The 26,737-nt window shown below is 41.4% G+C and overlaps 1 protein-coding gene across 2 annotated transcripts in view; it reads right to left on the reverse strand.

Annotated features, from left to right (window-relative positions):
- The window catches only part of LOC146805006 (acetylserotonin O-methyltransferase-like), a 723,771-nt gene that overhangs the window by 562,370 nt on the left and 134,664 nt on the right, over positions 1 to 26,737 (reverse strand). For both annotated transcript variants that reach the window (XM_085622160.1, XM_085622159.1), the window contains exon 3: positions 8,334 to 8,463. In XM_085622160.1, coding sequence (XP_085478286.1) covers positions 8,334 to 8,463 — 130 coding nt within the window. The remainder of the gene's footprint in view (positions 1 to 8,333; positions 8,464 to 26,737) is intronic.

Consider the following 26,737-nt stretch of genomic DNA (forward strand, 5'->3'; position numbering starts at 1 on the left):
GGCTCCCCTTTCATGGAATCGTACTAATATTATGGTTTTTCTCAAAAAGGGTAAACCGGCAGAAGAATTGGGCTCATACCAACCGATTTCTCTTATTAACTCGGATGCGAACATTTTTGCGAAACTTCTTGCTTCTCGTCTTTCTTTGTATATACATCGGCTGGTCTCAGATGAACAACATGGTTTTGTTCCAGGAAGAGAAACAGTAACCCATATTAATACTGCGTATGCGGCTTTTGATATTGCTAGTCAAGAGGGCCATCAGATAGGTATGCTAATGCTGGACGCTGAGAAGGCTTTCGATCGAGTAGCCTGGGGGTTTCTTTGGAATACTATGCTCTCTTTAGGCCTCGGTCGAGGATTTGTCTCGGCAGTCCAGCAATTATACTTTAGTCCATCTGCTGTTATCAAAGTCAATGGATTTACATCTAGCTCGGTTCAGATTCAGCGGGGTACGCGTCAGGGTTGTCCGCTCTCCCCATTATTGTTTGCCCTATATATTGAGCCCTTTATTAGACATCTATTACAGAATGCCTCTATTGCACTGGTAATACTCAACGGAATAACATTAAAAGTTACAGCCTACGCAGATGATATTGCTGTGTTTACTACTAATCCCGAAACCGCAATTAATGCTATTACGCAATCAGCTGAATATTTTGGCTCCTTTTTGGGGTATAAGCCTAATATTAAAAAAACACAATCGATTCTTAATTACGAGACTTTATCTCCAATACCACTTTTGGGGTTAACTAACTCGGCCACGTATTTGGGGGTTTGTATTAGCGGCCGTATTAAGGATTTTATGCTCTTAAATTACGAACCGCTACTTAAGAAAACTTTAGCGGATTTACGGAAATGGCATAAATTACCACTAACTATTTTCGGAAGATGTAATGTTGTAAAAATGAATATCTTGCCGAAATTTTTATATCTTTTTCGATCCATTCCTTTACGAGTTCCAATGTCATACTTTAAGCGGCTTGATTCAGCCATTGGTAGTTTTATTTGGGGTTTTCGCAAATCCAGAAGAGCACTTAAATACATAAAATTGGCATATGAGCAAGGTGGCTTCCTTCTTCCTGATTTTAAAACTTACTTTTGGTCAGCTTTCCTTAATCGGATTCAGAGCTTACTTTTGGGACCTTATGTAACTAAAAAATGGTTAGCGTATCAGCTTGCTGTTGGCTTTAACACAGGGTTTCTTTTACATAATATGTTGGATCCTAATTACTTTAAGAGAGTTCGTTTTAAGATAGTTAAACATATTTACTATACCTGGCGATACCAGAGCTACATGAATTTATTGCTTTATGGGGAAATCCTTGTTTCCCGGATATATTTTCAGACTCAAAGTTCCGGCTGTGGTCTCAGTCGGGTTTAATATGGCTTGGGCAGTTATATGATGATAATGGGTTTAGATCATTTGCTTCTTTACAAGAGGAATTTGGATTATCCCATAAGATGTTTTTTAAACATTTACAAATCAGGGATTATTTTTTACATAGGAAGGGTTTGTTTACCCTACCCGATATTACAGAGGTAGTGCGGGCTGTTTATAGGATCTCTGGCCGGGGTCAGATTGGGAAAATTTACAAGAGCTTCCGATCTGTTAGTGAAAGCGACGGCTTGTTGATAGCGACTAAACTTTCTTCTATGTTTTGTACAGATATTAATATTGATGAAGTTACTGATTCTATGGCCATAATTAACTCGGCTGTTATCTCAATTAATTTGAAACTGCAACATCATCGTACTATCTTCATGCTATATTATACTCCGAATGTTATTTCTAAATGGATTACAGAACAGGCTTCAGTAAAATCATTTTGTCCTAAATGTAAGGAATTTGCGGCGGATCTTAGACATATGCTTATAAAATGCCCTGCTCTTACGTTATTCTGGCATGATGTTGGAAATGCTATTAATCAGCTCGCTGGCAAGGATATACAATTAACGGAGAAGGAAATAGTTTTGGGTATGGTTTTGGATTCAGGCCTTCTTTCGGCCTCACTGATGTCAATTTGTATTAGTACTGCTCGGCTGTGTATTGCTCATGCTTGGATTGACCTAGTATGCCCCAAGATTACTGATTTTTGGGTATTATTAAGAGGGGTGTATGAAATGGAGTCTGCAGTTGCTAAAGCTCGGAGAATACGTTCTAAGGACAAATTTGGAAGGATTTGGTCAAGTCTACATTGGGATTAATGGGGGAGGAAGGAGCGAGGGTTCTCCCGCTGATGGGGTCCTGTGGTATGTCTCTCTGGATTTATTGTTGTATGTATATGTATCTCTGCGCCTACAATTTTAGTATGTGTTATTTAGGAATGTTGTGTTCTGATCCTCTGTTCTGAGTGGTTGTTTCTTATGTGCCGTATTTGTTACTCAGATTTGTGCTGATATATGTGACATAAAAATCAATAAAATATGTTTAAAAAAAAAAAGCGAATGTGTAGTTTGAAAGATGTTCATATAAGGTGTATTAGCCTTCATTTTTTTTACTCTCTACAAAGGTATAGTTGAATGATACTGCATATTTATAGATACTTTGGTAAAGATGCAGCACAACTGCGCTGTTTGAAAGATGATCATATAAGGTGTTAATAATTAGGTTTCTGTTATTAGTTTGTACAGAAGGTAAAGTCAATGATGCCATATATTTTAAGATAGAATGGTGAAATAAGGTGCTGTTAATTAGTCTTCTTTTTGTAGTCTGAGCAAAGGTATAGTTGAATGATGCCACATAATTTTAGATACAAAGGTGAAGATGTACAATGTAAGTGTGGTTTTAAAATGCTAATAAAAGGTGTTGTTAATTACCCTTCTTTCTTAAGTCTGTTGAGAGGTATAGTTTAATGATGTCACATATTTGTTGATTGAATGGTTAAGATGTAATTCAAAAGTAAACCACCACATAGTGCCCTTTCTGGCATGTTGTATTTATCTACTTAACAAGATAGTATGTTATCACTCATGTTTGTGTTCAGATTCTATTTATACTGTTATATGTATGCTTAGTGAACTATTGAGAGGTGCCTGACCGATTACAGGAGTGTAAAGGTAGTGAATATGTGATTTTAAAACTACATGAGTAATGATTGACTGATTCCATATTCTGCAATCACCCAGTTAGTTTCCAAGCACTACCTATGCACTCATGCAATGGCCCACGCACTAACTCATGCACTAATAAAATTCCCAGAGCACTACCCATGCAGTCCAGCCATCATCCTGTCACAACCCATGTACACCCCCAAACACCCAGTGAGCACCATGTACTTATCCAATCACTCTGCCAAAACCCAAGCAGTTATAAAATCACCATGCACTCTCCTTGCAGTACTCTAATCATCCAGTCAGTGCCCATGTACTCATGAAATGTCCCAGGCACTAACCCATGCACTGCTACAATCCCCTGTGCACTACCTAAGCAGTCTAGCCAACAAGGTTTTGTGATTCTAAGACCTGGAGTAACAAATTTGTTATCAGTCTGGGCTCTTCTTTTGATCTTAGAGGCTTTACACAATGCTCTCTTTAATCCTATGACTAAGTGTTTTGGTGGTTATTTTCACGGTCAGGGGTTTAGTGGAATTAACTGCTTTGGTATGTAATTCCCCCTCATCTCAGGATATTTGAGGAAAGTTTTTTTTACGGTTGGTTCTTAGTTTATTCCAAATGTTACCTACTCATTCCTTAAGAAATAACTCTTCCTGCTTATGTTTCAGATCAAGATTGTTTGCTTTATATTGTCAGAGTTGTTAAGTTATGTTTGGTTGCATCAGATGATTTCAGGAAATGGGATTCTGTGTAAATCTGGACAAGCATAATTTTGGAAAAATCCATCCTCTTTACCTTAAATCAGTGGATAAAAGAAGTAATTTTAATTTTCTATTTGAATTCCGGACAGGAGTTTAAAATACCTGTTCAAGTTTGCCTGACAGGGGAGATGGTTGCCTTATAAACCGAATAGGGCAACATTTATGATATATGTAAAGCAGCTACCTGGGCAGCACAATTTAACTTTGTTAATCATTACAGGTTGAATTTGGCTCTAAGTTACATTTGTACAAAGGGTTATAGTTCAAATGCTGTACCATAGATAGTAATGTGAATGACATATTCATGTGATTTCAATTCAACTTCAGTGCAGCCTGATATCTGTCATATGAGTTATGTTTTTTGGAAAAGTATTGCTCTGGTATTGTTGCAAAAATAAAGAATGGCATGAGGAATGTAGCTGAGGATGGTTATGTCAGAAATTCTTACTAGTATTCATCCTCTGATTCCACATTCCTTGTCTCATTACTTAGGTTCTTACCATTCAGCTTTTGAAGGGGGTGAGAATTTATTTGGGTGCTTTACAATAGACAGGGAAGAATGTTGCTTGGGGCAGGGTGCCTGCAGTGTGATAGGGCATTACTAATGCATAAGTGAATGATGGGATGAGGAATGTGGAGTCGGGGTAATGGAGATTACTGCTAAGTATGCAGACATTAAATACTATACGGCAATAAAATATCTGATAATTAATTTGTTCATTCTGATAATCATCCTCTGAAAGTCATTATGGATTAATAAATTGTATCAGTGGGCAGCAAATCAAATAACGATCCCGACACACAGGAAGTAAACCTCCTGTGAATCAGAGTAATTCTTTTTATTTTTTGTTCTTCATAAACAGACTGCTTCTTTGGGAGTTTGTTTGTGAAAGAAAACAACGTTGATGGCACCAGCTCAGCAACATGCTCTGCATTCAGAGCAATTGCTTCACAGTCAGTTATTCTGAAAGCAATGGGAACCCTACCAAGCAGTTGGGGATCTCCTAATGTGGCACAGCGCTCTCCACTAGGGGAGCGGAGGCCAAGCAGACCTCCAGAATCTGAGTTACACTAAAAAATGAGTAAAATTAGCTAGACATTCCTAACACTGCATTTCATATGCAGCCTATATATACGCAGAATGTAACATGCCTAAAGTTCAACCCTACTCTGTGTCTACTATGGAGAAGCATAGTTTTCTCTATGCTGGCATTGGAAACCTTTCTTTGCTTTATTTTTCTTTCACCAAAGGTGCTGAAGGAAGAAATGCACTCAGATTGTAATTTAAAAGTGTGTGGTTATTGTTCAGCCCTCAGGTTTTAGTTCAAGGAATATGGAAGAATATTTACACCAGTTAGGTTGTAATTTAAATGTTGTATGTATTGTTTAGCCCTCACGTTTTGGTTAAAGGAAAATGAAACAATATTTACACCTGTTAAATTTGCTTTTGCTTTCAACAGAGCTTTGAGGAAGTTTTTGTAAAAAGCAATGAGGGAAAACAATTTATATAAGGACTTACATTGAATAGTCCCAGATGGCTCTGTGACTGGTAGATAAGTGCTATTTGCAGTTGAACATAATATTAAGTAGCACTACACCTTTGGTTCAATATTTACTCCCCAGTAAGTATAAACCTATGTTAGATTTTTCTTTTCGTATTTTGGTATATTGTTGCCCTGTTCCTAATTTTATAATGTTATGGATGCCTCTGTATTATGATGTGACACACAGCATTCAAATTCCTATATGTAGGGAGAGTCTAGTGAACTACTCAGATTAAGGCACACACTGACAAATGGCCCAGTTACATATTCTTCGTAATTTTCGTATGGTATTTTTATTACAGTTGCTTTCTAGCAGAAAAGCATAAACAATAATTTAGGTCTTATTTTCTATTTATAATTATTTTTTTTATTTAGGTTGTTTATCCATATGTGTTTTAAAATCACACCTACTGTACGTTCCTGTATACTGAATGCATTTAAACCATACTAGGTGCTTCATTAGGTGTTGATGTACTAATGGGTAAATTCTGAAGTACCAGAATCCCATTCAAAGGGCCCCTGGGCAAGCTGGGGTTACTGGGCCCAGCCGAGGTGGTTGAGGCCTTTTACTCCTATGGCCCTGGTGCATCTCCTGGCAGGCGCCAGCAATCTCTCCTGAACCATGCCCACCAGTGTCCTGACGATTGGAGTTGCTCTGGCACCAGCCACATGTGTTAAGTCCTTTCTCTTCCTTAATCAGGGTTGAGGGCAGTCCCCTTCCTTCGGCGTGGCTCTGACTACCTGTTCTCTGTCCTTGGGCCACCTAGGACACAAAACTTCTTGGTCGTAGCAGCAATTTTGGATCATGGGCATCCACTCAGACATCAGGCCACAGCACTCCGAGCGGCCCCTCCTTGCATACTGGGTCGCTGCAACGAACCTCACTGTCAGTTCACGTTGATTTCACGGTGCCTCTCCCGCATGCCCCTCCTGGCATATGGGGTCGCACCAACATTCCACACATAGGCTACGGGCCACTCGATGTGGCATAGTTCCTTGGAACACGATGGCTCCTACTGGCATGGGTGTCACTGAAATCTCACAACGTTGCATGTATATGATGGCTCAATCAGTGCACCACTTGTCCTTGGAGCACAACAGCCCATCTTGGCTTAGGAGATTGTCAAATTCCACAACGCTTCATGCGGGCAACTGCCTGATCAATGTGGCACTGCTCCTTTTGCACGATGGCCTTGCCTGGCATACGTGGTCACCAAACCTTGCAACGCGGCACACAGGCAATAGTCCGATCAATGAAGCACTGCTCTGCACACCTCGCTCAGGAGCTCCACACATCTGGGCTCCCGTCTGGATCTGGCTTCCTCCAAAACGCTCCTCTCCTGAACAGGCATACCGGTCTTAGTTAGCAGGATGGTACTGTGCTCCAGGCTTCAGGGCCAGGTGGTCTTGATTGGCCTGGGTGATGTCACTCAGCAGGGAGACTAGGAGGCTGTGCCCCTTGCACTGGTCACAGGCAGAAATCTTTCAGACTTTCCTTTAATTATACAGCCCGGTTGGCTGCTCGGCAGATGACAAAGTATGGGTCTCAGACTCCCCTACTTATTGTTCTTTTCCAGACACAAAATGTGATTTCGGGTCTGGACCTTTGACATTGAGGTTCTTCTCCTTTGAGGTGGCCATCTCTCCCCTTCATCCATCCTTCTGAAGGAGGCCTGTTACAGCAGGAAGGACTGAATAACCCTCAACAAGATTCATGGCAGTGACCAGAGCTCCTGCCTGCATGACAGCCGCAGAGATGTGTGCATCAAAGGTCAATCCTGGGCCCTCAGCCTTACCCTTTATAATTTACTTATCAGTCCCATCACCCACTTCCTGAGATATATACAGGCCCCTTTCCATGTGATATGTCACTAAATCAAAGAGCCTTTTGAAATGCAAAGGGTGAGCTTGGCTCCCCCTCATCCAGTGCTTGTCCCCCCCAGCTCACATAAATGCAGCCATACACAAATCTGTCTAGGGGATTCCACTACTCCTCGTGTTTTCATCAGTCAGGGCTGTGCTTCCCAAAATGGAACCTAAGGTCCTCCATGTAATGTACCAGTGCAGGCACTCCATTCATAGTGCATTCACTGTTCTGCACTGCTTTCCTCATACAGTATGCTACCACCAGCATCTCCACATGCAACATACACACTCCGTCTGGGCATACCGTTCAGCACTACAGTCTCTCTGTACTGTACCCGGTGTGTCACTTTAAACACACACGGCCAGGGCACACACATTTACCATGTGCACACTGTGCCGCACTTCACTCTAGGGATACCTTCCTGCACAAAAGCAATCTTCCCCTGCACACAGACACCCTTGCACTATGGAGCAAGGGTGCCTATGTTGGCACTAGGCAGCTAAGTGTAGTTCCAGCACAGGGGGAAATGCAAAGGCTGCACCATATTCTTGTAAATATGGTGTTAAGTCATGATGGCTCACTCCTCTTCCCACCACTTCTTTGTACATATGCCCCTTTTGATTTAAAAGAGTCATTGCTAAGAGTTTTTCAGACCATTATATTCTTTGAGAATGCGATTTTTAATTACATTCACTTTTTCCATAATATACTTCTGGCTTCCTTGTCAATAATTAATTGATAAAATATAGAGGTTGGTGAATGTATCCTCAACACTATGGAACGTACATATTTTTTAGGAATATAGTTTCATCACTAACATCCCTCACAAATATTACTTTTCCATTACATACTTCAAAGTTCTTCCTCTTAATGGATTGTTTACCAAATTATCCCAAATTATCTCAAGTAGGGTCACCAGCATACTCAAGTTGTTCTCAAAGACTAAAATCTCTAATCTACTACCTGCTCCTTTGCAGAATGTATCAGCAAATCCGAAATAGCCCCCATTACGAAATCAGGACTGCGGCAAACCAAACTCGTATTGATATTGCGCCAGGCCCAGAATACCAAAGAAACCATCATATGAATTTATTCTTTGCTTACCTCACTGCATCTACCAGAAATTCAGAATACTTGTATGCAGTTTGAGAAAAGAACATCATCATGGAGTTCAAGGACTTTGGATTGGACTTTGTAAGGTAGATAGTTGATAGTTCTGTGTTCTTATAAAATGCTGCTGGGAAAAACAGGAATCAAATTAACAAAAGAAAATGGCATCTTACGTACTGATACATAATGGCAAATACCAATACAAAACAGAATGTCGCAGTAGGGTGCTCAACTTCAGTGGTAATTACAGGAATAAACATTAATACGACCAACTGATACGAAGCAAACTCAGTGATAAATTGCCTCATAGTTTTGCCCTATTAGGGCAGGTTCAACACTAAATTGAATTGCAAAGCATTTTCCACCTTTTGGACTGACAAAGACAAACTAAAAATAGAGGAATAGAATGTTACACAGAAGAATTTCGATATGTTAGGACTGCGGGAAAGAAACTTTACTCCAAATGTTTTACTTTACAGTATATTTACTACACATTTTTTTACTTTGGAAATACTGTTACCACGTAAGTCTTTTCAGCACAAGACTTAACATCACAATTGAACAGTAGGTGGCAGGGTTTCTCATTCTGTGTCAAGTTTTAAAGGATTAGTATTAGGTGCAATTTTTATTTTTTGAGTGTTTGAAAGCATACTAGCAAAACTGGTGAATATTTGATAATGCGAACACAAAGACATGATGGGCGGTGCACTGAAAATTTTCAGACGCTCACCCCTAGTCGCAGATCTGGGTTGAATCTATCATCATTCTTTAGCTCACTTCGCCACCCCAGTTTAGACCCAGCTATATGCAAATCAGTTTTGACCCTGTACCTCATGGGAACAGTCCAACACGAACTGACAACCCAAGTCTCCCTGGACTGGAAACAAGCATCATGGGATCGGTTTCGGGGTAACACCCTTTATCAGTCAGTCTAGCTTCAATTCAGTGGCAATGTGAGCAAGGGGCCCACATCTGAGCATACCCTGCCAGCCTAGGGCAAACAAAGCAAACACAAGGAGATGATCGACGGAGCACTGAAATGTTTCAAATGCTCACCCTCAATCACAGATCTGGGTTGAATCCATCATCAATTATGAACTGGGGTGGCAAAATGAGCTAAAGAACGAGGAAGGATTCAACCTAGATCTGTGACTGGGGGTGAGTGTCTGAAAAGTTTTAGTGCTCCGTCCATCATCTCCTTGTGTTTGCTTTGTTTGCGCTAAGTTGGCAGGGTATGCCCAGATGTGGGTCCCTTGCTCACTTTGCCACGGGACTCAAGCTAGCCTGGCTGATGAGGGCTGGTACCCCGAAAATGGTCCCAGGATGCTTGATTCTGGGCCACGGAAGACTTGGCTTCGCAGTTCAGGCTGGACTGTTAGCATGAGGCACAGGGTCAAGACTGATTGCATATGGCTAGGTCTGAAATGGGGTGGTAAACTGAGCTAAAGAATGATGATGGATTCACACCTGATCTGTAACTAGGGGTGAGTGTCTGAAAAGTTTCAGTGCTCCGTCGATCATCTCCTTGTGTTTGCTTTGTTTGGCCTCATTTGGCAGGGTATGCCCAGACGTGGGTCCCTTGCTCATTTTGCCACTGGATTCAAGCTAGCCTGGCTAATGAGGGGTTTTACCCCAAAACTGGTCCCAGGATGCTTGTTTCTGGTCGAGGGAAGACTTTGCTTGGCAGTTCAGGCTGGACTGTTACCATGAGGCACAGGGTCAAGACTGATTTGCAGATGGCTGGGTCCATAAAGAGGTGGCAACGTGAGCTAAACAACAGTGATGAATTCCATCCAAATCTGTGACGGGGGGTATCTGAAAAGTTCCAGTGCTCCATCCATCATCTCCTTGTGCTTGCTTTGTTTGCCCTATGTTGGCAGCGAATGCACAGATGCGGGTCCCTTGCTCAATTTGCAACTGGATTCAAGCTAGCCTGTCTGATGAGGGGTTTTACCCCGAAACTGGTCCCAGGATACTTGTTTACGGTCCAGGGAAAATTGGCTTGGCAGTTTGGGCTAGACTGTTCCCATGAGGAACAGGGTCAAGACTGGTTTGTATATGGCTGGGTCTTAACTGGGGTGGCAAAGTGAGCTAAAGAACAATGATGGATCTGTGCCTAGGGGTGAGTATCTGAAAAGTTTCAGTGCTCCGTCCATCATCCCCTTGTATTTGCTTTGTTTGCCCTAAGTTAGCAGGGTATGCCCGGATTTGGGTCCCTTGCTCATTTGCCACTGGATTCAAGCTAGCCTGGCTTATTAGGGCTGTTATCCCAATACCGCTCCTTGTGTTTGCTTCACGGGACCACAAACAAGCATCCTGGGACAGGTTTAGGGGTAACACCCCTATTGCTGAATATTTAATAATGGCAGTACTATCAAAACTAGTGAATATTTAATTATGGCATTGAATAAGTAAATGTTGTGTCAAGAACCATCACAGGAGTGCATGCGTACACTGTAGCATGTGTAATACATTTACATGGTCAAAAGAGACAGAACTTACAATGGCACAGCTAACTCCTTAAAGCTCTGGCGATGCAAGTCATAACGTTGAAATCAGCAAAGTAATTATTGATCCTAAACACTGTGAAGCCAGAGTGGCATATATTGTCACTACCATAGTCAATTTTTACTGCCTTTAAAAATTCTCGAATGTGGGGGCTTGAACATCTCTTTATACAGAAAAGAGAGCATATTGAAACAGGATGGATGATCGGAGCAGAGAATGCTGTGTACAGGTAAGTTTACTATACAATCTTAAAGTCAGAAAGAGAAATAGTATGCTAGCATCAGGTACCTTTCCAGCTGCCTGGAAGGCTGCCTGTGTTAAACCCCTCCTCAAAAAGGCCTCCTTGGACCCCTCTGAACCTAAGAATTATCGCCCCATCTCGGGCCTTCCTCTGATGGCTAAAGTTGCTGAGAAGGCTATCAATCAACAACTGATGGGGTACTTGGACGAAAACACCCTGCTGGACAGGTCCCAGCACGGTTTTCGGCCTAGGCATTCCACAGAGTCTGCCCTCTTAACTGCAGCTGAAGGGATTCGGGCGACAGTAGACAAAGGGGGGTGAGCTATTCTCGTCCTTCTTGATTTGTCTGCTGCGTTCGATACTGTGAACCATAGGGTGCTGATTCAGCACCTACAGGAGGTGGGGATTGTAGGCCGAGCCCTGACTCTGCTCTCTTCCTTCCTGGAAAAACAGAACCCAACGCTTAAATTGGGCTGGTCTACATTCGGACAGCTTCTCTCTACCTTGTGGTGTCCCCCAGGGTTCAGCCCTTTCCCCCTCCTTATTTAACATTTATGTTAAACCCCTGGCCAGCTTGGTTAGGAAGCATGGTTTCACGTTGGTGTCCTATGCCGATGACTCACAGCTAGTGATATCGGCTGTTGAGCATCCTGAACAAATAGCGGCCAAATTCCACACCTGTCTCTCCGATGTGATGACATGGATGCATCGGAGTTTTTTGAAAATAAACACCGAAAAAACAGAAGTGATGGAGTTTGGGAAGGGGCCATCGGTTTGGAACTCTTTCTGGTGGCCTGTGGCAGCCGGGCAATGTCCCCTTCCAGTCACTAAGGTGAGGAATCTGGGGGTGGTTTTTGATCAAAAGCTAAACATGTCAGCTCAGGTCGACAGCCTTGCGTCCTCCTGTTTTTTTCTGCTCAAAACTCTGTGGAAGATTCTTCCTTATATACCTCTGGCATTACAGAAGACTGTGATGGCTGCTCTTTTCATGTCCAGACTGGACTACTGTAATGCCCTGTTTCTGGGCACCGACAAATTTCAGGTCAGAAAGCTTCAATCTTTGCAGAACGCCGCAGTTCGGGTTATTCTTAATCTACCCAGGGGTTGCTCTACCTCTGCAGGAAGGAATTCCCTCCACTGGCTCCCGGTTCAACAAAGAATCGAGTTCAAGGCACTTTGTTTGGTGCATCGGGCTCGTTTTGGCGGGGGCGCGAATGATGGGACTGACCGGTTCATACCCTATACTCCGCTCCGTGCTCTGTGATCGGCCAACCTTGGCCTTATGTGTAACTCCAGATTCAATCTTGCCAGATGGGGCGGGCGCTCCTTCGCCATCTGTGCAGCGAGACTATGGAACCAATTGCCTGTTGAGTTGCGACTACAACCTAGCTATGTCCTTTTCAGAAAATTGCTTAAGCATCACCTATTCCAGGCCCAGCTGTAATCTACTCCCCTGTAAGTCATTCACACCACAGCGCCTAGACACCACATGGTATTCGAGCGCTTTATAAACCTTTTTTATACTTATACTTATACTTATACATCACTTTTTTTGGCTTCTAAGTGAAAACCCATAAAAAGAGGGTTGTGTGCTGACAAGCTACTTGAGCTGCTGTGCCAATAGAAATACACCAAATGCAACAGAATTAACCGCCCCCCATTCAGTCAAGTAACTCCGAAGTCAACAAAGCGGCACCTGCCTAATTATTTTCCTATGTGTCAATCACAAGCACAAATTGTCCACCAATCTGCTCAGGTAGGCCAGCCACCCTTGAAATTAAGTGACGACTTGATGCCTCTCAAATCTTCTGAGATTCAAAAAAACTGCAATAAATTTGGCACATCAGATGTCGCCCTACCAACCGATCCTACCTTTTTGCAAACTGAAAGAATCTATTCTCAACAAAACACAGACCATTTAGCAAATCAAAGGCTATCCAACATCGAGTCACCATTCTTTCCAGAGAACGAATTCACCTCCACCTCTTTAGCCTCTCTTTCACATGAGCTATCATTCATCAGTGACTTTCGTGTGGAATCATCAATTCAAAACGGCAGCCTAAATAGATTTTATTTTATCCAAGGAACTGATAGCATCTGATGAGCACCTTAGAAGCCTCAGTCAGGGAACTGGAGTACCAATCAAACAAATTCGATATTCAAATTTCCCTGTTAGAAGCTTTAGCTCAGTACACATCATCCATCGATTCACGCATTGTGCGACTGAACGCTACAGTCAGCAGTTTGATATCTAACCCTCAAAATCCTAGCAATCGTACATCATCGCATGTCAACAAATGAAATCCTCAAGACTGTGTATGTGCGATCTTGCTAGACAAATTCTTTGCCCTACCAGCAATAGTCAGAGATCTACTCCAGAAATTCAAACTGATTGACAAGTATAAAGCCACTCAACCCAGCTCCAAACAGCCCACAACACCAATAAACCACTCAATCCCAGCATCACCAAAACAAAGATCGATCTCAAAACTGCTTCCTCTATTAATGCGACTCTCGAATAAGACAATAAAACTTAAAGTGGAAGTTCATCCTGCACTTCCTTGCTCCGACTCCCCAATTAGTGACCACATATTGAAACATCAAATGACCCCAGACGTAAGTCGACAAGCAGCTCCAGCCCTAAAGCATTATGCACAGCCGTAAATGTAACTAGTAGTGCCTTCAATCCCCCCCTTTGTTCAACTAGCTAAGTGAAAGAGAAAACGCATAGGAAAACAAATAAAAAAACAGGATAAAATCAAGAAGATGGCAGTTTATGCAGCCAATATAAAGAGCTTCTTCCCCCCTTATGAAAGGAGTCCAATCACATACCAGATACTCCTGAGAGCTTGTTGGGCATGAATAGTGAAAGCGCCATAGTGCATTCGACCAAATCAACCTCACTTCAAGGCTCTGTTAAGGAACATCCATCTGACCGACTCCACAGAGTTTATAGCCCAAAACCCCATCACTCAACTAGACCCCCTGCCCCAAGAGCCCCAGCTTATTAACAATCAATCACTAAAAAAGGTCCTGGCTGACCTACCCCAGAGGCATAAATCTAGCCAAGCACCCAACGGCATTAGCCCCCCAGAACATAAATCGAGGCAACCTCTAAACGAGATCCGTCAACAGCCCGAAAGCTTGCACCGATACTTGAGTCAACAAAAGAATAGCGGGGCAAAAGGCATGCAACAAGTGACTTTAACCCCTTCCATGCTCATGACGGAACGGTTCCGTCATGAGCCACGGTTGAGCTGTGCTCATGACGGAACCGTTCCGTCATGAGCCCGCCCGCGCTCGAACCCTTCAGCACCGCGGCGGAATTCGCCCAGCGCTGAAGGGGTTAAAAACATCTATGCCTAACATAACCATGACTCCAATCCAAAACAACTCTTAATTACCAGCCGACACTAAAATAACAATCTTACATCCGGAGCACACATCCCAAGGACCAAATGACATCCTGAATAGGGGCAATATAGTTAAACCTCCAGCTTCTCACTTAAAATGTCATCATTTAAATTTCAATGATATCAAGAGTAACCAGTTTATCCTCTCAACCTTATTCCCCCACAAAGAAGCAACAGCCGTAACTTGGACCACTTTCTTAGCTGTCAACACCATATATGAAAATCACACTCTCCTAGAGGAAAGAGGGATTCTGATAACATTGCCCTCAAACATCTGATGTTCTTGGGCTCTTTCAGAAGCCAGAACAACTTCTAAAACAGGATTCCCCCAATCCAGTGAATAGTACAAACTCTTGCAGGTAGCAACAAACGCCACGCACATCAACACTCCTCAGGAGTCTAATAGTGACCAATTTCAAACAAGGTTTGATCATCTCCACCAAAGCTTAAGGAAGACTCTATAAGTTTACTCCACCAGCACAGGAACATCAGCAAGAGGACTGGAGCTGGTTGGCTGCCACTTTGGCAGGTCCTCTATTAGAATGACTTACGTACAAAATGCATGCACCTTCACTCCTAAAAACGAAGAATGAGCCCAAACCCATGAGTCTACTGGCCTGAAATGTGGCCCGGCTGGAAAACATTCTAACAGACTTAAACGCAAAATCTTTTTTAACATCACACAATATCATATGAATGCAAACAATAAACCCTGATTGGCTCCAGGCTCCTGTCTTGACATAGCATCTAGCAATCTCCCAAGTTCCGATGTTGTGGGGGTATTAGACAGCATTTTTCCATTTTTTAATAGGAATGCCCAACAGAGGCTGTCAAGGTTCGGAAGAGGAGGTGATGTGGCATGCCCTAAGTGCGGGGGTTTGAAAGAAGATGACGTACATGTGTTCCTGGATTGTCCTGAGATCCAGTCATTCTGGAATGACGTGAGTAGGATATTGTCTAAGATGCTGGACACTACTATCAAGGTAAGCGTTTTGTCGGTTATCTTTAGCTGTGTTGACTCCTCTGAAGAAATCACAGAGAGCAAATCCAAGCTGTTTTTCTATACCATGCTGCTGGCACGCAGAGAGATCTGTAAGCAATGGATATCCACATCTCCTCCCAGGTTCTCCAACTGGGTGCTCTCTATTAAACATGTGGCCAGGCTAGACATGAGGTCTTTCAAGAATCATAATTTTTGGTCTCCTACTTTGGAGTGGTGTGAGCAACAAACGAATATTAATATCCAATGAATATGCCTGCTATGCCTCGTCTAGCTATCCTGGTCTTTCTCCATCTATGCTTCCCAATCTGTGCTCAGGCGCTTCGGGGAATGCAGTGGAGTGATAGCGGGGAGGCGGAGGTGGGTCGTGACGCTCCGTGAAAATCTGGGCCATAAAGTCTTTGAGCGAATGACCTTTTCCCTCCCCCACCCCCCCCCCCTGGTTTTCCAGCACACAGGCACAGGGGGGCACGGTACTTCCATTTATGTGTGCAAATGGAATCTGGTCTTTTTCAGAGGCAAATGAGGATTAAAAAAATATATATATATATCATATGAATGCAGGAATTATGGTGCGAATGTTACAGTGAATTATTTATTTCATCCACCAGACAATACAAAGTATCATGCGATGATCGGCTTATCCATTTGCGTATCACTATGTTGTACCTTCGACGCTTCATTTATCTCACTAACCACCATAACCTTTTATGGACCCAAAATCCCTCTGCAGCCAACTTAATACTGCTAAATGTTTACATCCATCCAGCAGCCCAGAAAAAGAAGCAAAACATCAAGGCTTTGGAGCTCCTAATAATAGCTAGCAGATTAACTCATCCAAAAGACCATTTACTGATAATAGGTCAGTTTAACCTAAATGTAATGGATAATCCATTTAGAAACCCTTCTTCTGCATTAACGGATTTATGATGGCTAATATCCTTGAAGACAATTAAAGGGTAACCAGTTCCTCTTATATAGCATATATGGCATGGACAAGGACACTATCACTGCATGCCACGGGATCTTTGTCGTGCTTCATCATAGGGCGCTCCTCGTCGGACCGGCGCTGCAATGTCCGACGGGCCTGGTGGCTACTTTGGCGGAGTTCTTTTGATCTGTAAAAACGCCGTATGTGAAGTATGTATATGGGCAGTCAGTGCTATGTGTATTGTAATGTGGATAAGTGATTTAAAAAAAGGCTCCAGGTCTGTAGAAACTCTTTATTCAGTCTTAGATCTGGGTCTCATTTCGGAAGCGAGGGAGCCCTGGTATGAGGAGATCTTGCCCTCTACCTAACTGTTGGCTACCTTTAATATATTGAGCTGACTCCCCCTCCTCCATGTTGCACAACCCACTGCCGACCATAGGTTGAAAGGTTGGGTGAGATTCACATATGGGACTCGCCTTTGTCTCTATTGTGCCCCCCCAATTCAGGAGGCGCAGCTAATCTGACGTACTCTAATCTGATTCGTCACAACATAGGTCCTGAAGAAGTGTCGCCGGATTTTGGAGCCCTTAAGACACGAAACATGTCGACTTGATTTACACCAAGCAGCCACCAAGGTACCTTAAGCCCTACAGGTGGTTCCACTGTTTTAGAGAACTTGTATCTGCGTGCCCTAAATGGTCGCTATCCTGACGATCAGCCAGCCCATTAAACATATTTTACACACTACAGTCAGATAGTCCTAGACTGCACATTTCGCTCATTTCCACTGTCAAGCGTAGAAAATCCTTGCCCAGCCAAATACGCTGTGAAAGCGCCACATGCCCCAGCGGCTGATCATAGCCCATCAGACTGAGACCCTCATGACATTAGAGACGATCTGCACACGAAGTCAGCATCAAAACTGGAAGCTTATCAAATGTTTGATGGACACTGCCTCAAAATACTCTGTTTTAAAAAAATATTTTTATTTGAACAGAAAAATATAGAAAGACGAGAGCAAACAGACAAGGAATATAGCATCAAATATAGAACGGAAATAATAGAGAACTATAAACTACGCCAGGACAGAATGATTATAAAATTAAACTTAATGGGAACTATAAAACTCACTCCATAATAAAGTAATTAAAAAAATATAATAATAATTCTTATCTGAAGAAATTAAAACATGATTCCAAAGGGTTCATATTATGATACAGCTGAAAGATAAACATATTCCCTACAGTTTCTCCAATGCATACACTCGAGTCTAAAAATACTGAAACCTGAGTAGATAACATTCTTAATTGAATTAAAGTGCATAGACATCTAACGACAAGTGTCCCTCAGACCACTTCAAAAGTGCAATATGCAGAAGGTTAAAGTGCATTCAAATCTAGCAGCAAATATTCCTTAACACACTTTAAAAATGTTTTTGCATGTGCGGAAAGTTGTTTAAAGGATTCAAGAGGGTCCTATAATACTTAAAGTGCATTGTGCTAAAAACAAGAATTAAAAGACATGAACAAACAACTAAATCCTATAATCACCTTTCATCTGCAAACCCATTAAAAGAAAAAAAATTCCAAGGGGCATATTATCAACAACGGCGTTAAAATTATCGCCGCTTCAGCGCAGGAAACTGCTGCTAAAGTGGCGATAATGGGCTTGATAATATGCAATTGAAAATTCCAATAGAAGCCCAGGTTTACAAGGGCATATTATCAAGCCCATTATCGCCGCTTTAGCAGCAGTTTCCTGCCGCTAAAGCGGCGATAATTTTAACGCCGTTCTTGATAATATGCCCCCAAATACCTCTGAATCTTGTCATTGCTCCTATACGTTTAGCATAGGTCTCCTCTAATCTACAGGTCCTGGACATTTTATGAAACCAGTGTTCGATACCAGGTTGTTTCTTGGTTCCCCAGTTTTGAAGGACAAGTGACCTAGCAACTGCGATAGAGATTAATATAAAATACTGCTGGTATTTTGTGAAACATTTCACTTCCCCTGATGAACCAAATAGCACCAACATGGCTGATGGCTCAATTGACAAGGACAAAATCCGAGACATCTCGGCATAAATCCCCTTCCAAAAGTGCTGTAAATCATTACATTCATAAAATATATGCACCCAGCCACCATTACCGTTTTGGTTGCATTGAAAACATTGATTCGGGCTCGTTTGATACATTTTAGAAAGTCTCTGGGGTGTATAGTATAATAACCATCTAGATAAAAAATGTATTCTCTTGTAGTTAGCGCCTCAAAATGCTTTATTCGCGAACTTACTGAGCTGTTTCCATTCTTTGACATTGAATTTGCAGCCTGTCTCCGAATACATTTTTGGGAGTTCTTTCCTTAAAATCTCCTCAGAATGGGCTTTTTGATGGAGTGCTGCAGCTTGGAATCCAAAATCCTCTCTTTGTCAGAGACCAAATATCACACTAACACATTCAGTCAATAAATTCATTGGTGGGACCCATAACACCAACATTCACACATGATTGGTCTGCACTTTCCGAGAGATGAATGTTCCAAACGCTGACATGAAAGGAATACCTTATGACCTAATGGAAAATATATTTACATAACTACTCATCAAATATTTTAATTCGGCACATCTTATACCTAAACTTCTAGATATTCCTTCCACATGATCGATAGATCTGATTTAGTTGTTTTGGTAAAGTGATTATTCAATCCTCTAACTTACATTTAGATTTTAAACATTCTCTATGAATAAACAAACCAACTCATTTGTTTATAATCCTTAATAAAGTTTATCTAATTAATGCAAATTTTAATAAACTGTTATTCAAGACACAGATCCCCATATTTACCTAATCTGGCTATTTGTCGTCCTCTAAGTCAATCAAGTCGTTCTGCAGCACGCTACAGTCCCATAGGTTGGGTCGAGACCATAAGCGTGTACAAGTCAATCTATGCCCATTAGGTCAACGTTCTTCAGTTCATCAGGAAATTGGGCAGCAATTCAGTCCGTCAAAGATTCAGGGAAGCAGCTGTCCTGCAGCGTCACCGTCCTCTCCGTCATCATAACGTCAGGAAAAGAAAAAGAGCGCGCGTAACTCACTATTCTATCAGTTTTTATAATAAAATCGATGTAAAATTGTAGCAAATATCAGCTTTACACAGTCCTCATTGGTGGGTTTAGGGTCGATCGGTGAAGTTCTCACATAGTTTATAAAGTTAGGTCATCGCACTTGCTGGTTCCGGTTTTTAAAGAAAGTCTATTGTTGGGCAAAGCTGGCAACTCTCCCCGGATGTCCTTGGTTGGTACGGCTTGGCTGGGGTCAGGACGAGGCCACTGTTGCTTACTGCAGCGCAGGCGCAGTTCAGCCAAAACCTCGTGGTGTGCAGTCAGTCGCGTCGAGTCAAAAGGGTGGGCATTTTATAATAGGCCAGAATGGTCAACTTAAGTAAAACAAGCACAAAAATTAATTAAAACATGGAAATGGCTAATAAATTGTTAAACCCTCACTAATTCCCTTATGTGTATGTAATTATCTAGCATAATAGCAACATTCAAAGCGTTTATATTCACCCAGTGATGTCATCTGGTGCGACTTCACATAAGCAACATATATCATGCAAAATTCTAATTTTCTAGTATTAGTATGTGTACATATTTTAGTTTACAATTATTTTGGCCATGCAAATGCAAATCCCGCATGTAAATCAAATATTAATAGGATTGATTAGTATTCCACTTCAAACATTTAATATGATTATAATTAATTGATTATTCTAATTAGTATGCCCATGCAAATTGGGAGGGTATACAAAATTTTGTACTACCCGCTCCATCAGGAGCAGCCGATACCAACAGCTGACCCCCATTATTTTGTTTGCCGTCTGCTTAGTGATTTGACGTGCCATTTCATCCAACATAGAATAATTAATTGTAAGAAAATTAACTAACTGTAAAAACTGAGAAAGAGGTCAGTGATCAATGTAGTAACTCGGACGCGCACCGTGTTGCAGGTAATTAATGTTTCATGGTTATAAAAATTCCTGTGCTGGTGAAAACCTAGTTCTTGCCATACCTGATAAAGCCTTCTTGACAGTATAAGACCTCCTGCCTCGCAATCCTGTATAAGGGTAGATGCATGAAATGTAGGGATATCACAAGATTTGAAAAATATCTGAGTTCTTTCAGCTAATGTCAGTTTCACCTTGTATCTTGTTTTTTTAGGACGTTTTGCCAAAAGTAAAAAAATGGGAAGTGTTATAGCACTTTCCTTCAGCATAAGAATTAGCAGAAAATTATCAAAAAACGACTTTTCCTCGCCAAGTTGGGAGAGTAAATTAGTTAAAGAAGCCTGGTAATACATTGGAAAATGTGGAAGTGCCAGGTCTCCTGATGTTACATCCAATTGTAAAGTAGCTATCTTAACCCGGGGATGTTTGTTATTCCATAAAAACTTCCTAATTATTTGATCTAACTCCTTAAAGTATGAATTCGGGATTTTCAACAGGAAGATTAATAAAAAGAAACAAAAATAAAGGGAGTACCAACATTTTCACCATAGACACCCTCCCTATTAATGATAATTGAAGCATAGACCATTTCTCTAATAGCTTTTTATTTTTCGTGAGCCTGCTAGTATAGTTTAAGGAAAATAATTGCATATAATCATTTGTAACGTGTATCCCTAAATATCTGACTGGATGTGATGGTTTTAATTGAATGGAAGCTGGAATATCCGAAGGAATCACATTGAATGTTAAAATTTCAGTTTTCGCTTGGTTTACTTTATATCCACCAACCTGTGTGAATTTCTTGATTTCATCAAGAGCATTCTGTATATTATCTGCCCCTGCACTAAGATATAGAATAATGTCATCTGCGTATAGCTTAATTTTTGCCATCCCCTCAATGGGAGGCAAAATCATTAAGCTCTTCCGGATCCTGACAGCCAGGGGTTCAATAAACTAAGAAAACAGAAGAGGGGATAGCTGGCATCCCAGACGTGTGTCTCGTTTAATAATCACCTTGCTGGCTTCTGAACCATAAATGATGATTTTAGCTTCTGTATAACTATATACTTCTTTTAACATCTGTATGAATTGTGACGGAAAACCAAATTTATCCAAAATAAAAAATAAAGCTCTCCCATCTACCAAATCAAAAGCCTTTTCGGCGTCCATCATCATAATCACCGCATTGATCTTGTTAATTGAAAAATAATCAATGGCTTGCATTAAAAAACTACGTATTAGAAGACATAAGGCATCCTGGAATAAAACCATTTTGGTGACTATGAACTACTTGTTGTACACAGGCTGCAATTCTTTTTTACCAAATCTTCTTAAGCAATTTATAATCTGTGTTTAGCAGACTGATAGGATGAGCTGGGATCGGAGGGATCTTTATCTTTTTTTATGAAAACTATTAACACTGATTCCTTAAAACTTTTAGGGATGTCTATAGATTCTTTAATTTGATTGAACAATTTTGTTAAAAAAGGAAGCAATTCTGCTTGGAATGCCTTCTATATTTCCACCGGGGTCACATCCATTCCACAGGCCTTGGCATTGGGCATACTATTTAAAATGGTTCGGACCTCTGTAATTCGTATTTGAGCATTTAATATCTGCGAAAGCTGTTGTGATAGCAGAGGTAGTTCTAATTCCTCGAAGTAACTCCTCAATGCTAGCTCATCTATTGCCTGAGATTCTGTGTAGATTTGATTAAAATGTATATGAAACACCTAAGCAATTAAGCCTTTATCATCCTCTAAAATACCCGTTGATGGATTTTTTATTTGGGAAATTAATAGAGCAGCTTTTTGACATTTTGTTGACCAAGCCAAAAATCTACTCACCTGTTGACTTTCCTCATAATGTTTTTGCTGATAGGCCTTACTACCTGTAATTCCCTCTAATAGAAAAAAATCCTTCAATTTCTCCTTGGCTTCATCTAGCTCTTGCTGCTGAGCTTTTATAAGAGGTGATGGTGTATCTGTTAGGATTACATTCAGTCTAGCTTTTTCTACGGCAGTCTGTATTGCCAAAATCTTTTGTTTCCGTATATTAGTTATCCTTGCCTTATATGATATATCTGGCCTCTGAAGGTGGCTTTTAATGCCTCACATACCGTAAACATTGGAGCCGTATTTAAATTAAGCTGGAAGAACTCCTTGATGAACCCTTTGGCTTCTGTCAACCAAATAATGTCCTGTATGGGGGATTTATCAAACTGCCATCTTGGTCTCTTTTTTATAGCACTTCCGGATCTTAATGTAAACGAAACTAATGAGTGATCTGAAAATAAATTGGCCAAAATTTCTGCCGGGCCATTGGCAACCAGCTTATCTACTAGAAAGTAATCCAAACGGGAGGTTGATCTAAATCTCGCTGGATAACAGGTGAATTGCAAGAGACTAGGGTGTCCTAGTCTCCAAGGATATTAATGAGAAATCAGTAGAGTGCCTATTTATTAATTTTGCAGTTTTAGGCTTTAGTTGGCGGTTTGCCTTGTTTGATATATCAAGTGCCAGGTTCTGAATAAAATTAAAATCACCACCCAAAATTAATATACCTTCCATTGGTATTATTAATTGATAGATGTGGCCGAGTGCTGCAGTATCATCCTCAATAGGACCGTAATAATTAACCAAATTCAGAACTGTTTCCTGCAGCTGTACTTTCACCCAAAGCCATCTACCATTCCCGTCTCGACGGATATTCTTAACCTGCCAATCAAGAGTGTTAGATAATAAGATCCCCAACCCGCGAACAGCTAAATTAGCGGATGAGAAGTATGCCTGCTGATACTTCTTAGGAAGTGATATCTTTGGGGAGTCAGTCCTGAGATGCGTTTCTTGTAGAAATATAATCTCGTGAGAGAGGGACACTATCCAGTTTAAAAGAGCAGCACTTTTCCACGGGTGAAGTAGTCCATTAATATTACATGTTACAATTTTTATATCTTGCATTTTTGGTTTCAGCTAGTTTGACCTCCGAATTTTTTCCCCAGACTTTCAACCTTGAATCTCTCATTATTTGGTCTCAAGATCAATCCCTGAAATGTTCTAGCCCCTTGCAAATTAATTCTAGATAGTTTATATCTTTCCTGTTCATTTTTTACTACTGCAAAACCTACCCCTTCTAAAACACCACCCAACGCACCTCTACCCTTACCCCCAAGAGCCCCCCCCCCAAAGATGTGGTCCTCTCCTCAGGTCCCACATACCACATCTCACCCCCCTTCTGTACTATGGGGTGCCCTGTTCCTGCACCACAGGTGATCTACCCCCCACACAACAGTGAAAACCCCACAAACATAAATCCATCAGCAGTCATTCCCAGCGATTCATTTCACAGTGGAGATCTCTTTCAGTAACTCTTGAGCTTCCTCTATGCATGAAAGCATATGGAATTTCTCTTTTACCAACACCCTTAACTTAGTTTGCTGCACAATGGATGCTTGAGCCCCCTGTGCTTTAAATAAATACAAAAGTTTTACAAACTCTTTACGTGTGCGGGCCACAAAATACTCAATGTGGAAAACCATACCCAACAAACAGATCATGTCATGGTGTCACACAACAGAAGACTGGGAATTATTTGTGCACCAACTCCTTTTAGCCCTTACTCAGCAGCCTGGCTGGGGCTCTGGTCACACAAGACCTAGTCTAATGTAACCATGGGTCACAAAAGATCTAAAAATCTTGAAAAGCGCTCTAAACAAGAAGGTCGGATTGCAAAAAAAATGGATCAAATACCGTTGCCCCAGACAAAATCACACATATTTGAGGGATATACGATGCTCCATCTGGCAAGCAAAAAAGAGGCATGAGGAAGCACTACAGCTGGAGCTATTCCTGGCTTGCCGAACAAAAAACTCCAAAGCTTTTTAGATTAGAATAAATCGACTAAACAACAAAAACGCCACTCCTTGACTTAAAGGAAACAACGTGACTGTGCATAGCTAGTCTCACTAGATCAGCACTCTGTATGAAATGATACCCAACCTATCCACCATCTAACATTTGTACTCCTAAACTGACCAAATTCCAAGAATCCCGGAGGACATCAAAGACCAAATGCATCACCTAGCACAAACCATCACGGTTAAAAAGATCGCCATCTTAATAAAAAAAAGTAGAGCAGATGGTGCCCACGGACCAAATGGTATCCCAGCCTCAGTTTACAAACTGGATATCAAATTTTGGTTGCAATTGCTGGAAAGGCTGTTTAGAACCTGTCTTACCACAGGCACTATCCCCCCTCATTGCAAGGATCAATACTGCATCCCATTTACAAAAAAAGGCCCAGTGGCAAACCCTGAGAGCTATCGTCTCATCGCTCTCCTAGACATTGAAGCTAAATATTTTGCTTCTCTATTATTGGAAGATCTAGAAGCATGGGTCAGCTCAAAACACCTGATCTCATTTAACCAAACCGGATTCAGACCCATGTTAGGCACTACCAATAATCTAGTAGCAATCAGGAGGTTAGTGTCAAACAGATACAGAAAAAATAACTCCTCTACAACTGTTTTGTAGATTACAGCAAGGCCTTCGATCATGTCCAACCAGAACTTCCTTGGTCAAAACTCCAAAATCCGGGACATCCCCGAACCGCTGCTCTGAGACCTCCAACTACTCTACTCCAAAACATGGGCCAGAGTCGAACTCGATAATAACTCAGCAGTCTCCAACAAGATCAGGATAGAGCAAGGAGTGAAACAAGGGTATGTTTTGGCCTCTGCTTTTTTTAATTTATGGATGAGTGACTTGGCCCTTGCCCTTGATGATATCATTAATGACAAGCCAAAACGGGGATATCATTACATCACCTCCCTTCTTTATGCTGATGATGCAGTTCTCCTAAGTAAAACTGCCAGGGAGCTACAAAGGCTGCTCAACGTCTTATTTGCACATAATACTGCAAATGGCATGACTGTGAATCTTGAGGAGAACAACGTCGTGATCTTCGGACGGAAAAAGAACAAACACCGAACATGGTACTGCAGCAAACACCATCTGTCCACCACCCCCAGTTACAAGTACCTTGGATGCTGGCTAGATGATAAGGAAGTGCACTACACTCAGGAGAATTCCCTCAAACCAAAGTGTGCATCGCTAATCTTTACATTTCAATCAATTTTTAAACCCACCAAGCAACCCACCTTAGAACCTCTGCTGAAAATAATAAAAGCCAAACTAGTCCTCATGTTGGCATACGGAAACTGGGCACCTTTCTGAGCAAATCTAAGAGCTAAGTGTTCAGAACATTAATTAAACTCCCAAACCCTTCGTTAGCAGCCCAGATTGGATGTGAATGTATGTTATGCGATCAAGTCCTGGCACAAGAGGCCTGCATTCTTAAATACCTACACACTACACATGCTGCTAAAGTAGGAGCACTGAAAATTTTAATCTGGAAGGTAGCATCCTCAGCAAATCATACAATCGCTCAAAATCCTTAAACTGACGCCTTTCATGAAGCATTGAAACTTAAAACAGCCGCAGCTCTTTGGAGCCAAAATCTTCGACACCAAAGCTTTAAAATGGCGTCAAACCAAACAATCCAAAAAGCTTCATTTGTACAAGACCGTCGGGCCCTCGTGGTCCGAAAGCATGGTAACCTCATATGAAGAAGCTACAACAAAAGAAAGAAAGATTCAAAAATATCTTACAAGACACTTTTGCTATGCACTAAAAAATCAAGTATTGCCATATTAGGATGGGAAACTTCACATCACTCGATCTTTGACAGCCATAGTAGACGTGCCCAGTGTCAGCCGAGTGTCGGGTATGTGGGGAATTTCAGTGGAACTTATCTCACCTTCTCTTTATTTATCCAACCCTAATCAATGACCGCAGGAAATTCCTTCATCAAGTATGGATCAAACAAGGATCCCGAACAACTCAAGCAGCAGTAGATTTGCTTCTCATCGACGCTCATTCTCAAGCTATTTGTGGTTTGTTCAAATTCCTAAGCAAAGCCTTTTGGAACAAAAACTGTTATTCACCATCCCTTCTTCCATATGCGTCTTTATGCTTAAAGTACTGTTGTATTCAAACTAACATCATTGACTTGCACTTTTAATCATTCTCAAATGCACAAGTACAAATCACTAGTAATTAAACAAGAGCGCTCACCAAAAGCGCATTTTACCATCAGACTGTTAGGAGTTTGACACTAGCATTCTAGGCCAATTCCTCACGCAGGCCCTAAACAAAATCTTGCCCTCGTGGAATGTGCTTACTTTTATTTACACATTGACACTTTAAGCTTCACCATAACGGGTGCAACAGCAGTGTCTGTGGT

Source organism: Triturus cristatus, chromosome 8 (assembly GCF_964204655.1).
Source record: "Triturus cristatus chromosome 8, aTriCri1.1, whole genome shotgun sequence".
NCBI lineage: Eukaryota > Metazoa > Chordata > Amphibia > Caudata > Salamandridae > Triturus > Triturus cristatus.